The sequence below is a fragment of the Triturus cristatus genome, chromosome 2_2 (assembly GCF_964204655.1).
Source record: "Triturus cristatus chromosome 2_2, aTriCri1.1, whole genome shotgun sequence".
NCBI lineage: Eukaryota > Metazoa > Chordata > Amphibia > Caudata > Salamandridae > Triturus > Triturus cristatus.
This window is the reverse complement of record NC_140582.1, coordinates 351,879,471-351,899,519: the sequence shown is the minus strand read 5'-3', so window position 1 is coordinate 351,899,519 and position 20,049 is coordinate 351,879,471. Positions and strand designations below refer to the sequence as shown.

At 46.2% G+C, this 20,049-nt stretch overlaps 1 protein-coding gene across 2 annotated transcripts in view; it reads right to left on the bottom strand.

Annotated features, from left to right (window-relative positions):
- Positions 1–20,049, bottom strand: part of CENPE (centromere protein E) — a 1,911,253-nt gene that overhangs the window by 1,691,129 nt on the left and 200,075 nt on the right. For both annotated transcript variants that reach the window (XM_085641421.1, XM_085641422.1), the window contains exon 16: positions 2,647–3,193. In XM_085641421.1, the coding sequence (XP_085497547.1) occupies positions 2,647–3,193 (547 nt within the window). The remainder of the gene's footprint in view (positions 1–2,646; positions 3,194–20,049) is intronic.

Below are 20,049 nucleotides of genomic sequence, written 5' to 3'. Positions count from 1 at the left end.
AACTGACGTCAGCGCACATGGGTGGCGCCCAAGTAGTCTCTGTGATGTCATCTTGGCGCATACAACGCCAGCGACGGACGCGGAGCTGCACAATGCCACCTTCCGATACACAGGGGTACTGCTGACGAAAAACTTTCCGGATCAAGTCTGACGCCTGGGGATATTCTAAGGTAAGGAATCTATCACTAACGTGTCTCTTTCAGATCCTCTTTGTACAGACACATTCAAGCACTAACCCTGAAAGGGGCTGGAGAGGGATAAGTGAATGGGGAGCTAAGAGCTTGGTCTACGCATCAGATCAGGCATGAGATGACACTGAAAAGGTAAGAGCCTTGTAAAGGGGGCTAATGTGAAGACTTACTACAAGTGTGCAAGGACCTGGGGAAGCAGAGCACCAGCAGAGGAGTCTGAGGTGCAGCAGTAAGATGTGCAATAGAGAAGCAAAGTGTTTTAGATAAAGAACACAAGAGCAAATCTCCAAAGCTCCATAAGAGACCAACCAGCTTCGAGTATCTGGCCTTAAGCCCGATGGGAGCAGTTGCAGTTTTAGATGCGGCCTGCTCGGGGAGGAGTTTTCCTCTATAAAAGTGGCAAAGTCCCAAACTGCATTGGGACTTATAAACTTTTTCAAACTTTTTGACTTCCCGTCTTTGACCAGGACAAATCCACTTCTTAAATCCAACCAGGCCACCACCAGCCTCAAAATGGCAACTAGCACCTGGTCTACCTCTTCTATATACTAACATTGGCCCTTTAAGCTTTTTGCTTACATCTTTACAAATTTGTATCTCGGGTTTCTCTCATTTAGTTTTTGTCACTTGGTATTATTGTTCTGCAGTGCCAAATAGCTGTACTGGTGCCTAGTGCTCACCCAAAGGTCTCAAGAGCTGCCATTGTAGGCTAGGCTGAGGACTAAGGGTGAGTTCAAAAAGTCTACAGCCCTCAGCTTTGCTTTCAAAGCATCAAAGGAGTCCAAGCTAAGGAGGGAGGACAGAACTAACACAAAGCCTGCATTAAGGATTAACTTTATATTCGGAGTGCTTGATAGCTCCTGCAACAGTCACTCCTTGTCCAATAGATTATATAAATCCGAACTGCTGTAGTGGAGTCCACTATCTCTGAGAGGTTATGGCTAGGGAAGGAACCAGCAACAGAGCTATGAGGAGATGAACCACCAGTTCTGAGACGGACACTCTACAGTCTTGCAATTACATCAAAGAAAAGTGGCAAGTCCTCATTCAAAGTAACCTCTAGGATTGCTGTAATTTGATGTCCTGAGTTATGAGGTTAGCAGGATGAATAACTCAGATGTTTGTGCTGTTTGTATTTGCAGGGAATGGCTGTAGATCAGTTATGTACTCAAAATCCAGAATGCAAGCCTCCTACACTGCTTGTGGCGTGGCTCTTAGATTCCTTACTGGTTGGGACCTCCCATCAACAACCAATTGCATGGCAAAGCAGGTAAAGAATCATCATTAGAAAATGGGCCTGCCTTGTGGGATTGTTTGTTGTCACAGGGGCACATTTGTTCCCCTAACTGGAAGAAGGCCTGCTTGATCTCTTAGTACAACTGATCTGCAGCACTCTACTCAGGAGATACTTGTGATCCTCTGGTGCAGGAGACTCTCATATTCAGACACTGAATGAATTGTGCTTGAATTAACGTTAAACAGTATTTATACTGAAAAAAAAAGTTCAATTCCAAAACAATCCTGTCACCAGGGAATGCCCACTCCCAGGAACATAACTGGTTCCAACTTAAAGAGGTTATCTGCTACTGCATTGAAAACAAAAATTGCATTGCTCCAAATAGAATTACCTTCCCATGGGTTACTTGCATCCACCATCAAGTAGCAAATAAGTTTCACCTACAACTGGGAGACTGCGAGTAGGGTGACATGCTACTTCACCAGCAAAAAAGGTGTTTGCAACAGCACCCAGTACAAAAACGTACTCAGCCCTAGACTCTTCCCCCTCATAAAGGAACTCAAGGTCTCTTGCAGTCCTGTTTCACCCTTGCTTGGCATGCAAGCTAGCGGACCTGGAGGGACCTTGTAACAATGACAGCCCACAGAGCAGACATGCACCAGGTAACAGTTTGTAAGTCAATGCTAGAGACTAAGTGATGACAGGCACTACATAAAAGAAATTCAAGCATCATGGGCAAGGTCTTGCATCAAGAATTGCTGTGCTTGAGACTAGCAGATTCCGATGCACACTCTTTAAAGAAAAATGGGAACTAGTGGGGCGTATAGGTGTACATACGAGCAGGAAGGATGGAGCAATGGGATAAGTCGTTCTGCATACGCACTTGTAAAGGTCCTAATTATGAAGCTAGGTACTATTATCCACTAGTGCGGAGTAAATTCTTAGCTCGTTAATAGCATGATTAACACAGAATATTTACAAATTACAAGAAAATAAAAGCACACACACGTTTTTTAAAATATGAAGGGGAGTGCTTGTATCGGGTGAGTGCAGAGTGTGATCCATAAAGACAGAGCACCACATTAGAAAGGCATGCAGATAGTCTCGCCTGCATGCAGATTTGACTAAAAACAGAATTAAAGTAAAGTTATTTTATCAGTAGTGTTAATTAATATGGTCTCTGGAGAATGACGTTAGAAAAATTAAAAGTAACTTTACCTTTTGTGTTTCACTATCATGTCTTTGAACACTGGTCATCCTTTCAATCATGTCTTCCAAATCCATAATTTTATGTTCAAGCACCATTTTCTCTTCTGCATGTTTGTTGAGCAGTTCAGTCTGCCAACTTTCTCCTTCAGATGCCACCACCTGGTCATCATGCAATGCGGTTTCAATTTCTGTATTTTTTTCTTCTAGGACCGCTTGTTCTTCATAAGCAACAGGACACTGTTTTTCCAATAATTGGTCAGGCGAGTCTGAGAGGCAGCTCGGCTTATAATCACTTAAATTTGTTTGATTAGCAGCAAGAAGCTTTTGTTCCAATTCAGCAATTGTCATCTCGAGCCTTTTCACAATTTCACCATTTTCTTGTTCCTTTGATGTTATCCTTTGTTGCAGAGTGGAATTTTCCACTACTAGTGCATCTCTTTGCTCTATTTCAGCATGCCTTTCCTGCATTAATAGTTTTAGCTGGTTTTCCATGGATTCTACTTTTAGCTCCAGTTCTTTCTTAGGTGGGGATATTTCAAGACTCAAGCTAGCCGAACTGGTAAAAAAATGCAAAAAGATTTGATTTAGTCATATGGGGATTAGCAAGGGGTTTAGTCACAATGTGTAGTGCCACCTTCACTTAAATGGCTCAAGAGGACTAATCACAAATTTCACACTAAGGAAAAGTTTCTTAATTGTTATCCATCTTCCTTTCCATAATTCTTTATTAAATAGTTCTACGTATGTGCACCAATAGAAAGTTTTATTGTAGATTCAGCAATAGCAACAATGAAGTTATGATTAAGATGGGCTCTCAGCAGGAAACAACTAGGACTGCTAATCTCTTACCTCTTGATAAATCCACACCAAGTTTTCCCTACAAAAGGTATAGGTCGTTGTGAGGAGTGGAAGATCGGTGTGTCTTGCATGTATGTGTTGGACTTAATATTTAAATTAGATACTAAGATCAGGAACTTCAATATTATTTTAAAAAGTGTCAGTTGAAGGGACTTTATTTAGGATACAAAATTCACGTTTTTAATTATACAGTGATGCTATGGTAAGGTAAAAAGAACAATTGATGGACGGAATGCTGACCAATGTCAAACACTCACCCCCACTACAGAGATAAGGGCCTAAATCCATAATTTTTTTGCTCACCACACCACCAAACCCCAGTTTGGACCAAGCCATATGCATATATCCTTATGTGGTGGCATGGTGAGCACAAAACCGTTGAGGTAAACCCAGATCTGTGACTGGGAGTAAATGTTTGATTTATTCAGCACTTCGTCCATCATATGTTCTTTTTGCTTTTGTCGCCCCAAGTAGGGAGGGTATGCCCAGACATGGGTCCTGTGCTCACTGTGCCACTGGATTCAAGATAGCCTGACTGGCGAGGGATATACCCCGAAACCGGTCCCAGGATGCTCGTTTCCGGTCCAGGGGGGACCTGACCTAGCAGTTCGGGCTGGACAGTTCCAATGGATTGCAGGGTCCAGACTGATTTGCATATAGCTGGCTTCAAACTGGGGTGGTGTGATGAGCAAAAAAAAATGGCTTAAACCGAGATCTGACACGGTGGAATGTTTGATTTGTTCAGAATTCAGCCCATCATCTGTACTTCTTGCTATGGAAGGTAGGCAGTGACATCACCGTGTACAGCACATGCCAGTGTAGTTCCTTACCGATAAAACAACAAGCCTTGGCTAAGCCAAAAGGTCAAGCCTACACGAGAGCTATTGGCTTTGCCAATATGTTTTAGCCATGTTGTAAACCAGTGCGGCTGTAGTTCAGCATGGCTAAAAGTTAGGGGGGTAAAGGAGAGTGAAGTAGCATGTCGTAAAGTGGAGTAGAGTGGAGAGTTATGGAGTGGCATACAGAGTCATGAAGTGGCATAGAGACTCATGAAGTGGCATAGGGTGCCGTAGATTTGAGTGGCATGAAGTGGAGAGCCATAGAGAGGAGTGGTGGAGTGTTGTGGCGTGTCATGAAGGAAGTAGAGTGTTCTAAAGTGGAAGAACGTAGAGTGCAGTAGAGTTCAGTGGCGTAAAGAGTGTCCGAGTGGAGCAGAGGGTTGTTGAGTGGAGTGGCATAGTGTTGCGGAGAGGGTGTTGCATAGTGTTGTACAGTAGAGTGATGTATAGCAGAGTACACAGTCATGGAGTGGAGTAGTGTAGGATTGAAATAGCTAAGTGCAGCAGAGTTTTGAGTCTAGTGGTGCAGAGTGTTATACATTGTAAGATTGGAGTGGCACAGAGTGGAGTGGCTTAGAGTATAGTAGTGTGTGAGAGTGGAATGCCACAGAGTGGAGTAGAGTGTTGTGGATTCGAGTGGTGTAGTGTGGTGTGGCATAGATTGTCAGTCGAGTGGAGCAGTGTATCATAGAATAGAGAGGTGTAACGTGGCATGAAGTTGCGTAGAGGGAGTTTTGTAGAGCGTCAGAGTGAAGTAGAGAGTCAGAGTGGAGTCGAGAGTCAAACAGAGGAGTCTCATGGAGGGAAGTATTGTAGAGTGGATTCAAGTGAATTTGTGTAGAATGCACTGGTTTTGAGTACAGACTTAGGGTGCACTGGTTTTAAGTGAGTGGCGTAGGACGCATGGTGCCTCCAGCACCCCGACACATTCTACTCTAACCCACACAATTCCTACACCAGGATAGATTACATACTAATCTCTGGGTCTCACACACACCTAATAGAACACTCCGAGATAGCTCCAAGACCAGTATCAGACCAGTCATGTATCAGCCTAAAACTGAGCGGGTGCCATAACGAAGCCGACCCCCGGAGGTGGCGGTTCAACAGCAAGGTACTATCAGATCCCGCAAACAAAAAAAAGATTGAGGAAGCAATAAATGACTACCTCAAATACAACGACTCCCCGGGGACTAGCACCAATACACTCTGGATGCCCTAAAAGTGACAGTCGGAAGCACAATAATTGGAATTAAGTAAAAAATAAACAAAATTACAAACCTAAGACTAGCTCAGCTTGAGCAGGAGATCAAGAGTTTAGAAACGACCCATGCAAAGTCCACACAAGAAAACAAGCTCCTAGCAAAACTAACACAAAATAATTATGAATATAACAAAATCTTGAGTGAGCGAGCGGGACTGTTGTTTAATAAATACAAAGCCCTTAACCTATGCGAAGCCAATAAAGCTGGGACACTTCTTGCTTCCTACCTAAAACATAAACGCAACCAGTTTGCCGTCTCAGCCATCACAGATTCAAACAACAAAACCCACACAAGGCACAAAGACATCCAAGACATTCCAAAAGTTCTATCAAGAACTTTACAAAAACGATCAGAGCCTTGACCTAGAGGAATGTACAAAATACCTCGACAGAATCGGGCTACCTAAGTTCAGCACCGAGGATACAATTAGGCTAGGTCAAGAAATTAACAAGACTGAAATTTGAATGGCGGTCAAATCACTGAAAGAAAATAAAGCCGCCGGACGGGTATACATCCGCTTTTTATAAGACCTTCTTAAAACACCTCTAACCAAACATGAAAAAGCTATTTAACCACTCTGCATCTAGGGGGGCAGTGTCCCAATCCATGTCAGAAGCTAACATAATAGTCATCCCAAAAGAGGGTAAAGACCATCTATCACCAAAAAACTACAGGCCCATATCCCTTATTAATGTGGACAGCAAAATATATGCTAAGATACTGGCAGTTAAACTCAACGCTGCTCTCCCCAAACTAATAAGCAACTCCCAAGTTGGTTTCCTATGAACTTGTATGTCTAACGACAACACCAGACTTCTCTACCATATATTGGAACATGCGACCACTAAAGTAGAACCGGCTGTAGCTATCGCATTAGATGCAGAGAAGGCCTTTGATAAAGTCTCCTGGGCCTTCCTGGAACCCTGCATGCAGTCCTTCAACTTAGGGGAGGGATTTATACGGATGGTTATGGCCCTGTATGAAGACTTCAGCACATATCGTAGTCAATGGATAACTCTCTGAACTCTTTACATTGCAACAAGGTACTAGAGAGGGATACCCACTGTCCCCTTCGTTATGCTTACTGGCCTTAGAACCCCTTATTCAGGATATAAAGTTAAACACTAACATAAAAGGGGTCAATATCAATGGCGTTGAAATAAAATTAGCCGCCTATGCGGATGACATACTAATAGTAACGGAACAACCGAAGGCCTCAATCGAAGCCCTTATGACCACGATAGCAGAATATTCCGGGTTCTCAGGATATAAGCTAAACAAAGACAAATCTGAATGCAAACCACTAAACATTCACTGCACTAAAGACATCCTGGGGGGCGTCGGGCTTGGCCTGGCAGACAGGGTATATCAAATACCTAGGGATAAATGTTGGTAGCGACCTAATGGATATGCTACACCACAACTAGAAACTACTACGAGAAAAAATTAAGAAACTTCTGGAATCACGGTCCCCAAATTTCATAACGTGGTGGGGTAGAAGTTAAACAATTAAAATGATGATCACCCCAATGGTTAACTATTTGATCAGTATGCTCCCGCTCCTCCTCACAGATGATTTCCACCGCAAAGTGGATATCCTGATCTCTAAATTCCTCTGGCGTGGGATGAAAGCACGGATAAGCATTAAGAAACTAAGACTGGATAAATCCCAAGGAGGGGTAAACCTAGCAGACTTCAGATTATTCCAGTTAGCATTCCTAGCAAGACAAGGCTCGTACTGGATATCACCGCCGTCCGAGTACATACCGGTATGGCTACAGGTAGAGAGGGCCATCCTGAACAATCGGAGCCCACTGGCCCTACTAACAGCAAATAGATACCCCCACACCTCAAAGCCTATCTTTAAAACCACAAAAATCTCGCTACTAAAGGTAGATAAGTAGCTGGAGAACAGCATCAAAGGGTCTAAAATGGAATCACTTTGGGCCAATAGCAAGATCCTGTATAAACGGAAAAGCCTAACCTTCGATACATGGATTAAGAAAGGTATCTACTACCCATAGCAACTAGAAAACTAAGCATACCCCATTACATTCACAGACCTCAAAGCAATACACCATCTAAATGACATTGAATTCTATAACTTTTTGAAAATCAGAACGACCCTGTCTAAAACTAAGCTATCCGCCCCACAACCTTAAATCTTCCGGTATGTGTCAAACATTAATAAATCAGGGCACCAAGTCTCGCAGCTCTACAAACTCCTCCGCCCAAAAACCTCTGAACTCAATGATAAGACAGTTGCCTACTGGGATAAACAAACTAAAACTTCACTTAAGGAACAAGAATGGGCCACACTATGGGCCTCAGCCTCACACAATAAGATCTCCCCGGTGCTCACACAAACAAAATTTTGGCAACTTCACAAGGCTTTTTGGACCCCTACACGCTTGTTCTCATTAGGCCTCAGGGAGGACGCATTATGCTGAAACTGTAACAAGGAAAAGGGGGACCTAGCACATCTTATCTTCCAATGCCCAACACTCAAAGCATTCTGGGGAAAAATCTTTTGTTTCATAAATGGTTTGTATGAATGTACGCTAACAAAATAATTTTGCACCCTCACCATGGCATTTATGAGCACAGAATTGAGGACGGAACACGACAAGAACCTACTAGACCTGTTACTGACAGCAGCAGTGAAACAGGTTCTCGCCAACTGAAAAGACACAAGTAAGACAACTTACATGGGTTGGGTCAACTGGATCACGCATCTTAGAGGAGCGGACAGTATTGCACTACAGAATTAACCCTGGAAACCGGCTTCCAGAGGGATGTGGAAGTCTCTTGGCACTTACCTAGACTCTTACGAGCCTCCATGAGAATGCTAGGCCGGCGACTCAAACTCTGGTACCCCTCTAGGGTCATACCACTAGGACAATTGAATCAAACTGGTCTCAACGGGTCTCAACCAATATAGCCCTGTCGGACCTACATGCAGGCTCTAACATCGCCACAGAATGTCAGATGTTATTTTTAATAAAGAACGTATCTCTCTCAATACCTGTCCCCTACCTCTTTTTTCTAAACCCTTGCTTTCCTACTCTTTTCGGTCTGCCTTTCTTTCCAACAAATAATGCCACGTGGGGTTAGGTAAACAAACAAACTCCGCTGTATAAACTGTAATTGACTCAACGTATGCTAATCCTGGAACAATGGTTGCGAATGTTTTCTTGCATAAAAATAAATAAAAATTTTAAAAAAGTATACATCACAGAACGATAAGATGTGGAAATGTCATCACCTAGTGTATTGATTTGTTTTGATCATATTAAGATATTTGTTTCCACCACACTTTAGAATTACACAAAAATTTGCTTCGTTTGTACTTTCCATATTCTGATATATCTTCACAGTCCGTTTACACACATTTTAATTTTGTTCTGTGGCAGAAAAATAAATATACAGCACAACCCAAGTAGCCAGCATATTTGTACCATAAATCCTCTCACTTTGAAGTCCGCGAAAGAAAAGCAAACACAAATCTCTGGGCTGGACATTTGACCTCTATCTTTGAATGCACAGCAAATCTGACAAGATTAGAACAAGGTTTAAAGGCTTGTTTACAGATATTCAGTAGGGGTGGAAGAATACAGTAAATAGGATTTGGGCAAGGGAAGGGGCAAATTCAAGCTGAACAGCCTAAAACAAATCGAGCCAGCGAATAGAAAGCAAGCAAGTGTGAGTTATAAACCATAAAGCCAATGGTAAGCAATGGGCGGAATGCATTCCCAGGGACGTTTTCTGAATGTCCCCAAGATGTTGTTAGGGAACCAGACAGCTGCGCCGTCTGGCAGGCTTCAACCTAAATTCCGTTCTACCCACCAACAGAAGCCCCGCCCACCCCAGGACCTACTTAATGCAGGCCACAGCGCAACCGCACTAGTAGGCACCTGGGCACCTAGCCTGGCACACTGAAAATGAAGTGGGACGGGATGCAGTGTCCTACATTGAGACATGAATATGCAGCTTTATCCCCACCTCGGTCCTCTTGCCCTTCTTTTCGTTTGAACGAGTAAAAAAAGTACTGGTGCTGAGGCCTCGGTTTGGTGCTTGTGGTGTGCCTCATGCAGAGAGTAGGGCTGGACTGGTAGTGATGGGCACGGGGCGTTTCCCCGGTGGGCCGAAGGGTGGGGGCCGGTTTTTGGCCCGCAGCCCGTATTTGTCACTGAGGGCCGGTTTTTGCAGCAGTGCTGCAATATCGGAACCCTGTAACAAAAGCGGCACCAGTGCAAAGGAGGGCCAGAAGTTCTCAGCAGCAAATCTCCCCACCCCCCGCTTCCCCCAGTAGCATGGCTATACTACTGCTCTGCACATGCTGGCAGCAAGGCACTACAGTAGGAACAGAGACAGGGATCTCTGCTTGAGACTGCTCCCAACTTGTCTTTCCATGTAGGTGGCTTGCCACTATCTTTTGGGAGGAGCCTGGCTCCCGGACTAGAGCGGGAGACATTTTGGAGGGATACATTCTCTTTTTAATTATTTTATGTGTTTGATTTGTCACTGTTTATTTAACTACATTTACGTTACCAGCAGCTTTTTGTCGTCAGGAAAGCCTGAGGCAGGAAGCAGGGGTTGCTGGACTTAGGTTTATGCACATTTTTAATTTTCCCAATCACTTTTGAAAATCGCACTGAAACTATCAGCGTGAACTAGCCACGCCCTCCGCCATGCCCCCGATTCATGGCGGGCTATTTAGACAGACGGTCAGCGCGTCTGCACAGTGCGGGTGCGCTGTTGGCGCACCAGCTGCAAGCCGGTCTGCGCGCGCCCGGACCGTGGCCAGTGCCAGCCATTATGCTGGTTTCGACCCGAAGAGCTTCTGAGACTGGCCTAATCACGAGACGCTCTGGTGGCGCTTAACCCACTGCTTAATCCTTCAAAAGGCTCTAGATATGAACTGCAGATTCTGCATACTGAAGGTAAAACCGTCTACCAGCAGTGTGGCCGGCTGGGACTCTTCTCTGTGGTTAAAGTCCAGGTCACGCCAGATTCCAATAGTCATAGGCCAAAGGGTAATACCACACCCCAAACTAAAGCAGAATCTAGCTTGCCTAGCATACTTTAACACGTCAGCTCTAAGATTAAGCATCATGTTGAATTCATACTGCTTACTGAAACTTACTCTCTGGCCCTTATCTTTGTTACGGAGATATGGGTTAATTTGCAATCTGATCCGGATTTTATCGCTGCCATTCCAGAAGGATACACCTTTTATCAACTTGACAGGGCAGACAAGCGTGGTGGGGGTATTGTGCTTGTATACAATTCTCACATAAAGGTGTGCGGCAATTCCCGCTTACCCTCATCATGTGAAGCCTTTACCTTTTGTGCGCACCTAACGGACAATTTTTCATTTAATGGCATGTTCATCTGCCACCCTCCAGGTCCCCGAACTAGTTTTATCTGTGAACTAAATAGTATGTTAGAAGCCAATATTTTACTTAATACTTTTACTGATTTAAGGGGATTTTAACTTTCACTTGGACATGCCCACTGATGCGGATACATGTCATTTATCTCAGAACATGGAGGCCCTCAGCATTTCACATAGGGTGTTAAGGCCTATGCAGTTAGTGGGCCATATGATGGATGGAATTTTTTCGAACTGTCCCACTTTAGGCATTATTACTACACTACCGCTTTTATGGTCAGGTCATAAGGCAATTGTCTGACATTAGCCATTTCTCCTCCAGACATGCATTAGTAGGCCGCCTTAGCTGGACTTCATCTAGTAAGTGGCACTGTATTCGAGCAGACGAATTGGCCAGTCTGCTACAAAGCTCTACTCCTAACGAATCAGAAGACGTGGAATTTGAAGTGGCACAGCACAAGCAATGGCTTGACGCCGCCACTCGCGCCTTGGCGCCAATTAAAAAGCCCTTAATAAAAAGACATAAACCATCTGCAGCATGGTTCTCAGACAAACTTAGAGCGACAAAACCGTGCTGCCGAAGACGGGAAAAAAAATAAAGTGCCTTGTACCTTGAGAAGGAGAAGATCACTTATAAAAAATGCATAGCTGAGTACAAAAAATTGATAGTCTATCTTATATACCACTAAAGTGGAAGAAGCATCAAATTAGGCAAAATAGCTGTTCGCAACAGTCCAGAAGCTTACCACGGTTACCACTAAAATTTGTAATGACCAGTGTCAATCTTTCTGTGAGTCAGTGGCAAATGCATTTAGGGAGAAAGTGGAGTGTGTTTTTAACAATTTTTCCACCTCTCTGTAGTCTATGCCATATGACATGGAGGCCCTTTCCTGTCCACAGTTGAACAGTACCCTTAGCTTCTTCGCTCCATTCTCAACTGAGAGAGTCGACCATTTCCTCAAATTAGCTAAATTTGGTTACCCCTGTGACCCATGCCCACCCAAAATAGCAGCCCTAATGGCTGATACCATTGTACCCAAGCTCACTGCTATCTTCCACCACGTGTGCTGCTCGGGGCAGTTTCCATCAGAATGAAAAAGGCACTCGTTTTGCCGCTCATTAGAAATCCTTCCCTAGATCCTTCTGATCCGAATAACTACCGCCCGATATCCTACCTACCACTTCCTTCTGAGCGAATTGAAAAGATCATGACTTTGCAACTGGTTAGCCATGTCCAGGGTAATAACCTACTTGATTCTACCCAATTCGAATTTAGGGCCGGGCATAGCACTGAATCGGCCTTCTTAAAAGCTGAGGAATTCAGAAGCTCTATAGACAATGGGGAAAGAGTGGCTCTGATCCTGCTGGTCCCATCAGGGGCCTTTCATACAGTAAATCACGGGCTGCTGATGGAGAGGTTGAGCAGGATAGGGGTAACAAAGGAGGCATGGAAATTGTTAGATTCATTTCTCAAAGGACGGGTACAGTCAGTACGAGTGGGTGATGTCTCATCTCGCTGCCCTGCGGTGTACTCCAAGGATCGGCAATTAGCCCCACATTATTCAATGTCTACATCATCCCTCTAGCAGACCTAATCAGATCTTTTGGCTTCACCCTTACTGCCTATGCAGACGACACACAGATAGTGGTCTTGGATAGTTGAAGCTGTTCGTTCAAGATTCCGAGAATGTATGCAAGCTGTTAGCTTGTGGATGTCCAAGAATTGCTTGAAGTTAAACTCGGGTAGGACGGAGGTTCTTATTTGCGGCTCTCCGCCATCCTTCTGGTCTCCAGAATAGTGGCCAGTGGAGCTAGCTCCACTTCCTTTGCCGGTGAAGAAAACCAAAAATCTGGGAGTAATCATTAGACTTGTCTATGCGAATGGACTGTACTTAAATGCCTATCAGCAGGTGTTAAACAAATTGCAGACACTACAGAACATGGTGGCACATACCCTTTTAAAACTTCCTAAGTTTCACTCTGTTGCAGGTTCCATAAGAAAGCTACACTGGCTCCCTGTGAGGCATAGAGTGCTTTTTAAGGCTCTCTGCATGGTTTATGAGGCCTTGCATAACCAAGGTCCTGACTTTTTTTAAGAACAGTTTCAGATGGTCATCCTCATCTGAAGCTTTAAGATAAGTTTCTGCCAAATTGGTATCCGTACCCAAGTACAATCGAGCCTCCTGGGGCAGAAGAGGCTTTGTCGTGTGAGCCACAAAAGCCTGGAATAAACTTCCTCTCCACATCAAATCTATGCCAAATCAGCTGGCTTTCAGGAAATCACAAAAAACCTGGTTTTGCATGTCCTGCTAAAATCTCTTCAAGGCTATTTCTCTTGTGGTCTTTTCAGCTAGCGCCAAGACGCCCATGGGCATTCGAGCGCTTGAAAAACTGCATAACATAACATCCTGAAGTTCCTTTATGCAGGACTAGTTCCTGCAGCAGAGTGGGGGGGAGGGAGGGGGGGAGGGAGGCAGAAGGCACTGTGGTCCAGTTAACAACCAGAAAACATGAGATCTGTGCATCTATACACCAGTCACACTGTCGCCCACCCCCAGGCTAGTTTGCCAACGTTGGCACACATTGATCATGTTTGGGCTCGTAAACGTCATATCCCAATAGTATTTTATGATTTTTGCTGTGGTTCATTGGTTTGTTGTTTTTGTCTGCACCTGGATAGACTAATCTCTTTAGGGTGGAAACAGCCCAGCCTACCTGGCTGGGCTGTACTTACCCATTCAGATGCTATCACGATATTTGACAACGTATCAACATGGGATATCTGGAGGGTGCACACACCTTCTCAGAGATATGCAGTGTACTCCTATTTGCGTCACAGTATGACACATTTAGCTTTCCTACTGGAATACTACCTTACTCAGGTAGATGCTGTGCGGTTATAGGAGCGTTGGAGGGGCCAAGTATTCTCTACTACTACTCTACTTACACCTGTGGGGTTTTGGTATGGATAAACGCGGGGGTCCGCTTTGTTGCAGACAACACAGTCATAGACCCGAAGGGTCAATATGTTTTTGTGTGTAGGGCCAACCTGAATGCAGTTTAGTATTACTCGGAGCAATTTATGCTTCTAATTTTGAACAGGCAGCGTTCTTAGATGCGTTGGAGCAGACTCCCCTGGCTGTAGGGCGGCTACTTTAACAGTGTCCTTACTTAGACTGTTTCTACCCACCCCTTCCAAGTACTACTGCCATTTCAAATGCTCATACCTTAACTAACTGGCTACAACTCTGGGGCCTATTCGACATGGCGCCTTGGTAATGCAACTACAAGAGTATTAGTTTTACTCTCAAGCCCACAACCTACATGTCCAACTAGACTAATGCGCGAGTACAGCCGTTATAACCCCATACACTATGCACATCCAGTACATTGGCAGGACACACACTGATCATAACCAACTTTGTTTATGACTAAGCTGGGAACATGGCCCACCTCTAATTCCAAAGTGGAATCTGCAAGTAAACGAGCTGGAGAATCCTCCATCCAGGGCCTCCCTTAATTGTAGCATAACAGAAAATATCAATATAAACGCGGACACCGCCACCTACTGGCTGATTGAGTGGGATGCCTTCAAGGTGGCAATCGGAGGACACTGTCTGGGCAACAGATCCTAATTCTGAACAGGTGACGGGAGATTGACGGTGAAAAACGCAGACTTCTGCATTGGGCCAGGAACGCCTGGGTCAGGTGAGGCGCGAACATGTTAATATTAAAAAGGACTTGTAGAGCGCACGTACACCGGGTGGTTTCATGGCGCTGTGAAAGGCTCTGTCCGTTACCTATGGAGACGTCAGTTGTAGGCTTATGCAAATAGCCATGTTTTGAGGGTCCTTCTAAACTTCAGAAGGTCAGGGCAAGACCAGATCTCCAAAGGGAAGGAGTTCCACAGTCTGGGGGCGAGGGTTGCAAATCTGCGGCCTCCCTGACGATGTTTGAACGCGGGAGTGGAAAGGAGCGAAAGGTGAGCAGAGCGCAGCTTGGGAGGACGTAGCCTTAGGAAGGATTCTGTCTGGGTTGGACAGCTCATTCATAATAGCAAATATTTCTTTGGAGCTTTGGTTGTAGTGAAGGATGCGTGGGGAGAAGTGGGCAGCTTTGGCTGAGAGGATGGCCTTCATATATTCTTTCCGTGCTATGGTATACAGAAGTTTCTTGTCAGGGGAGTACTTCTGTCACCACTGCCCCTCTAGTTGGCGCAAGGCCAGGTTCTGAGATTTAAGCTCGGTAGCGATCCATCTCTGGGCGCGGCGGGCCAGTTTAACTTTTTTGAGGGGTGCGTGCTTGTTGCTGGCCTAGAGTAGCCAGTCAGAGAGATTTGCTTCAGTTACGTTTATGTCGAGACCAGGTTGTGGGGCTGTGCTGGACAAGGTGTCAAGGAAATCTTTTTTATTTATGGCGTTCCATTTCCTAGAAAAGCCGCCTTCGACCGTGCGGGTTTTACCAATGGTGGGGAGTACCAACGTAAATTTTAATAAATGGTGGTCAGACCATATGTAAGGGACAATTATGGGGGTAGATGTTGTCAGGCCGTTCGTCCAGACTTGGTCAAGGATGTGCCCTTTCAGATGAGTGGGGGAGGAGACCTGTTGGGTGAAGTTCAGGTTGGTAAGGAGATCGGACAGCTCGGCAGATAGTGGTCCTTCGTGAGGGTCATTATACCAATAGTTAAAATCACCCACGAGAAGGATTTTGGCATGATCGATGACAAGATTAGCAATCTGTTCGCTGAGCGATAGGGGAAAATGGGGCATCTGGTGCGGGGGCCTTCAGACTAGCACACAGACGAAAGTGTCGGCAGCGGATTCTAGTTGAATTACTATGTTCTCCGCCTCAGGGAGGCAAAGACAGGTCAATGCACTGAATTGAATTTAGTATGAATGATGGCTGCAACCCCCCACGCCCCCCCCCCCCGGTTTACCAGGCAGGCGGTTAGCGTGGATGATATAATAGTCAGAGGGTAACGCCGCCAGCATATTAGGGGCGGAATCGGGTGTCATTTACAAACCATAAAGATCCACCCTCAGAACAGGTTCATAAAGAATATTTGCATGTCCTCCCGGGTAATGTACGTTTCCTACAATAGTGGGAAAAACACAGTGTTGTGAAAATACCCCTCACACACCAAAAGGACCCTTGGTGTCATGCTTCATCATAGGGGTCTTGCCGCCCCTCTACGGGACGGGCGTGCTACAACCTAAGATTACGTGGGAGCACCTTTTTGTTGTGAAAACGACTGTTTTGTAGGGGAGTGAGTGCGAGGGTCAGGAGTGGAGGGGTGGGTGAGGTTAAAAAATCCCTGGTTTGTCGGTTTAGAAAATAATTTTTAATATAACTGAGTTGGTATTATTAAATGGGGGGGCCGAGGTAAATATGCCTCAATGAGCTGTGCCTCCTAGGTGAGTCAACATGTTTCAAAGCTCCCCAAGCTGCTTCTTCAGGAGTAGTGTGATCCCTATCTACACTCAAGATTATGTGGAGTGCAAAATTACACTAATAGTCACAAGAATTTCAGTGCATGTCGATTCCCAATGCACGTGTTTGATACCCGATTAGGTATCATGAATCAGTTCATCTGAAATAAAGAATGGAGGTACATGTATCATAATGCGCGACATATAGTATGGCCAGCCATCGTGATAGTATAATAAACCTGCAAAAAGGAAGGGAGATGAGTGACTATGTATTTCCTTATAATTAATCATAGTGCAGTTGGATGGTGGCGTGTCCCGCTGAAACAGTAGGAGGAAAAAGAGACAGACAAGGACTTACGCACATGAAACAAAGCACACACACTATGTCAAGGGATCAGGTCTAGCGATCCAAATGGTAGGGTTCTGTAATGCCTTAAAAAATAAAGAGGGGAGGGGTTGGTTTTTAGATGACAGTTGAATGGAAAAAGCATTGTGGGGGAGAAAACAGTGACCTACTTGTATTCAAGAGGTAAAATGCCCCATGAGCCTGTAACCGGGTGCCTGTATTTGCAACCTAGAAGGAAAAGGTTACATGCAGAGGTATTACTACCAAAAAAGGTCACCTTGGCGTTCTACTAAACTTACTAAACGCCTAAGAGGGTCCCCGGCTATGCCGTACTTACTGCTCCTGGGTCACTGCCCCGCTGTGTCTGGTCTCCAAGCGGCACCGCTCGACAATGGAGCTCGATGGGCTGGGGGTTTAAATACAGTGGCTAATTGACATTCCCGCTCTGGCGGGAGATGCAAATCGAAAGCACCTGTGTTAGTGACCGGGTTTGGAAAGCTGGAGTGCTAACTCGTATAGTTTTTCCAATGGGTTTCCGGTTGCTGAATTTGCCAGAAGTAGAGCACGCATCACAACGAGTGAGGCAGGTAAAGAGCCGGTGTGCTGTATGCCCAGAAGAGGAGCACACGTAATGTTGTGTGCACCGGGTAAAGAGCTGGAGCGCTGACTAGGTCGAGTGAAAAATAAAAATAATAATAAAATAAAGGCATGAAATAAAGAGAGTGGTCCAAAAATCACTCGGCAATAAAGAAATGGTAACGCTGAATTTGCATGATGTTCAAGGGGGTAGTGAGACCACTGCGGGCTGATTGAATTGGAAAGAGGGTTGTATGTCCATGACGAGCTGGACTCGTCATGGAGCACAGTCGCGCTGTGCCCATGACGAGTCCAGCTCGTCATGAGGCATACCCTAGGGAATCCCTCTGGTGTGGGCACTAGAGGGATTCCCTTTTTGCCAAAATAGCCTCGGGAGCTGGGGGAAGAGCTTCCCCAACTCCCGAGGCCCCCCCCCCCCCCTTTCACTGTAATGACGATCGGCGCGCACGCGTCACGCCGACGTCATTACAGTGAAAGTGAAACTGAAACTGAAATGAGCCAAGAGGCTCATTTCAGTTTCACTTTCTACGTGCTCAGGGGGCTATCTCAGCCCCCTGAGCACGTAGAAAGACGGGAGAGGTATCGTTGGGAAGGGGAGAATCTCCACTTTCCAATGGTACCCCTCCCCAGTGGATCCCTGCTTGGGGATCGCCACAGGAGGGCGATCCCCAAGCAGGGATCCACCCACTAGACACCAGGGAGGGGGGAGCGGCCCCTTGGGCAAGGGCCTTTGCTCCCCCCAAAGAATTTTGGCCAAATTTAGTCTTTTTGCCCCCCCTGGGGGGCAGATGAGGGCAGTAGCCCCCAATCTGCCCCCCGGGGGGGCAAAAAGCCCTCTAGACACCAGGGAAATATATACTTTTTAAAATAGGGGTAGGGGCTGCCCAAAACGGGCAGGCCCATGCCCCCACCCCCCAATTACTACAGTCTTTCTGCCCCCCCCCCCCCGGGGGGCAGATGGGGAATTGGCCCCCAATCTGCCCCTTCGGGGGGGGCAAAAAGCCTACTAAAAACCAGGGATTAGTTTTTAGTTTTTATTTTAGGGTTGGGGCTGCCCGCCACGGGCACGCCAATACCCCCACCCGCCACCATTACAGCCTTTCTGCCCCCCCTGGGGGGCAGATGGGGCACTGGCCCCCAATCTGCCCCCCCGTGGGGGCAGAAAGCCCTCTAGACACCAGGGAAATAAAAAATAAAAAAAATAGGGATGGGGGCTGCCCGCAAAGGGCACGCCAATGCCCCCACCCTCCCCCCCACAAAAATGAAAGTCTTTCTGCCCCCCAGGAGGCAGATGAGAGCTGTAGCCCCCAATCTGGCCCCCCTGGGGTCGCAGAATGCCCACTAGAAACCATGGATTTTTTTGTTTTATTAGTGTAGGGGTAGGGGCTCCCCAAAATGGGCATGACAATACCCCACCCCACCCCCAGAGAAATTCCAATCTTTCTGCCCCCCCCCGGGAGGGCAGATGGTGGCAGTGGCCCCTGATCTGCCCCCTGGGGGGGGGGGGCAGAAAGCCCACTAGGCGCCAGAGAGTACGCCGGCTTTTTTTATGCGTGGGGGTGGGGGTGGGGGCTGCCCAAAATGGTCATACCTATGCCCCCACCCCCACAAAAAATAGCCACAGTCTTTCTACCCCTTTAGGGGCATATCGGGATGAAACCCCCTTCCCCGATTCCCCCCCAGGGCGGCAGAAAGCCCACTGGGCTCCGAATTATTTTTAGCAATGTGCATACCTGTGGATTTTGGGCCCTAGCGCAGTTATCACATAGGCAAACCTAGCAAACCTGTACATTTTTGAAAACTAGACACCGAGGGGAATCCAGGATGGGGTGACTTCACTGCCTCTCAACAGGTACTGTTACCCAGAATCCCTTGCAAACCTAAAAATGTGTCCAAAAGAACACATTTTCCTCACATTTCTGTGGTGGAAAGTTCTGGAATGTGCGTGGGTCCACAAAATTCCACCCACCCTGCGTTCCCCAAAGTCTTCAGAGAAAAATGGTACCTCACTTGCGTGGGTAGGCCTAGTGCCCGCGACAGGCAAGGGTCCAAAACGTAGTGCGCCTCAACAGGAAAGGGTTTTAAACGTAGTGCGCCTCACTACGTTTTGGGCCCTTGCCTGTCGCGGGTACTTGGGCCTCCCACACGAGTGAGGCACCATTTTTATCGGGAGACCCGGGGGGAACGCTAGGTGGTAGGAAATTTGTGTCAGCCCAGTGATGCCACAACTTTCCCACACAAAAATGTGTGAAAAAGGTGTTTTTTTCAGCTAAATTTGAGATTTGCAGGGCATTCTGGGTAAGGAAACGTTGGGGGATCCACGCAAGCCAAACATCCCTGGATTCCCCCGGGTGTCTAGTTTTCAGAAATGTGTGGGTTTGGTAGGTTCCCCTAAGTGGCCGCCGAGCACCGGGCCAAAAACCCAGGTGACCCCCCTTGCAAAACCAGGTCGTTTTGATGTAGGCAATTTTCATGTCGCCTCACTGTGTTTTGGGCCCTTGCCTGTCGCGGGTCCTTGGGCCTCCCACACAAGTGAGGCACCATTTTTACCGGGAGACCCGGGGGGATGCTGGGTGGTGGGAAAATTGAGTGAGCCCGGTGATGCCAGAACTTTCCCACACAAAAATGTGTGAAAAATGTGATTTTTTCAGCTAAAATTGAGGTTTGCAGGGGATTCTGG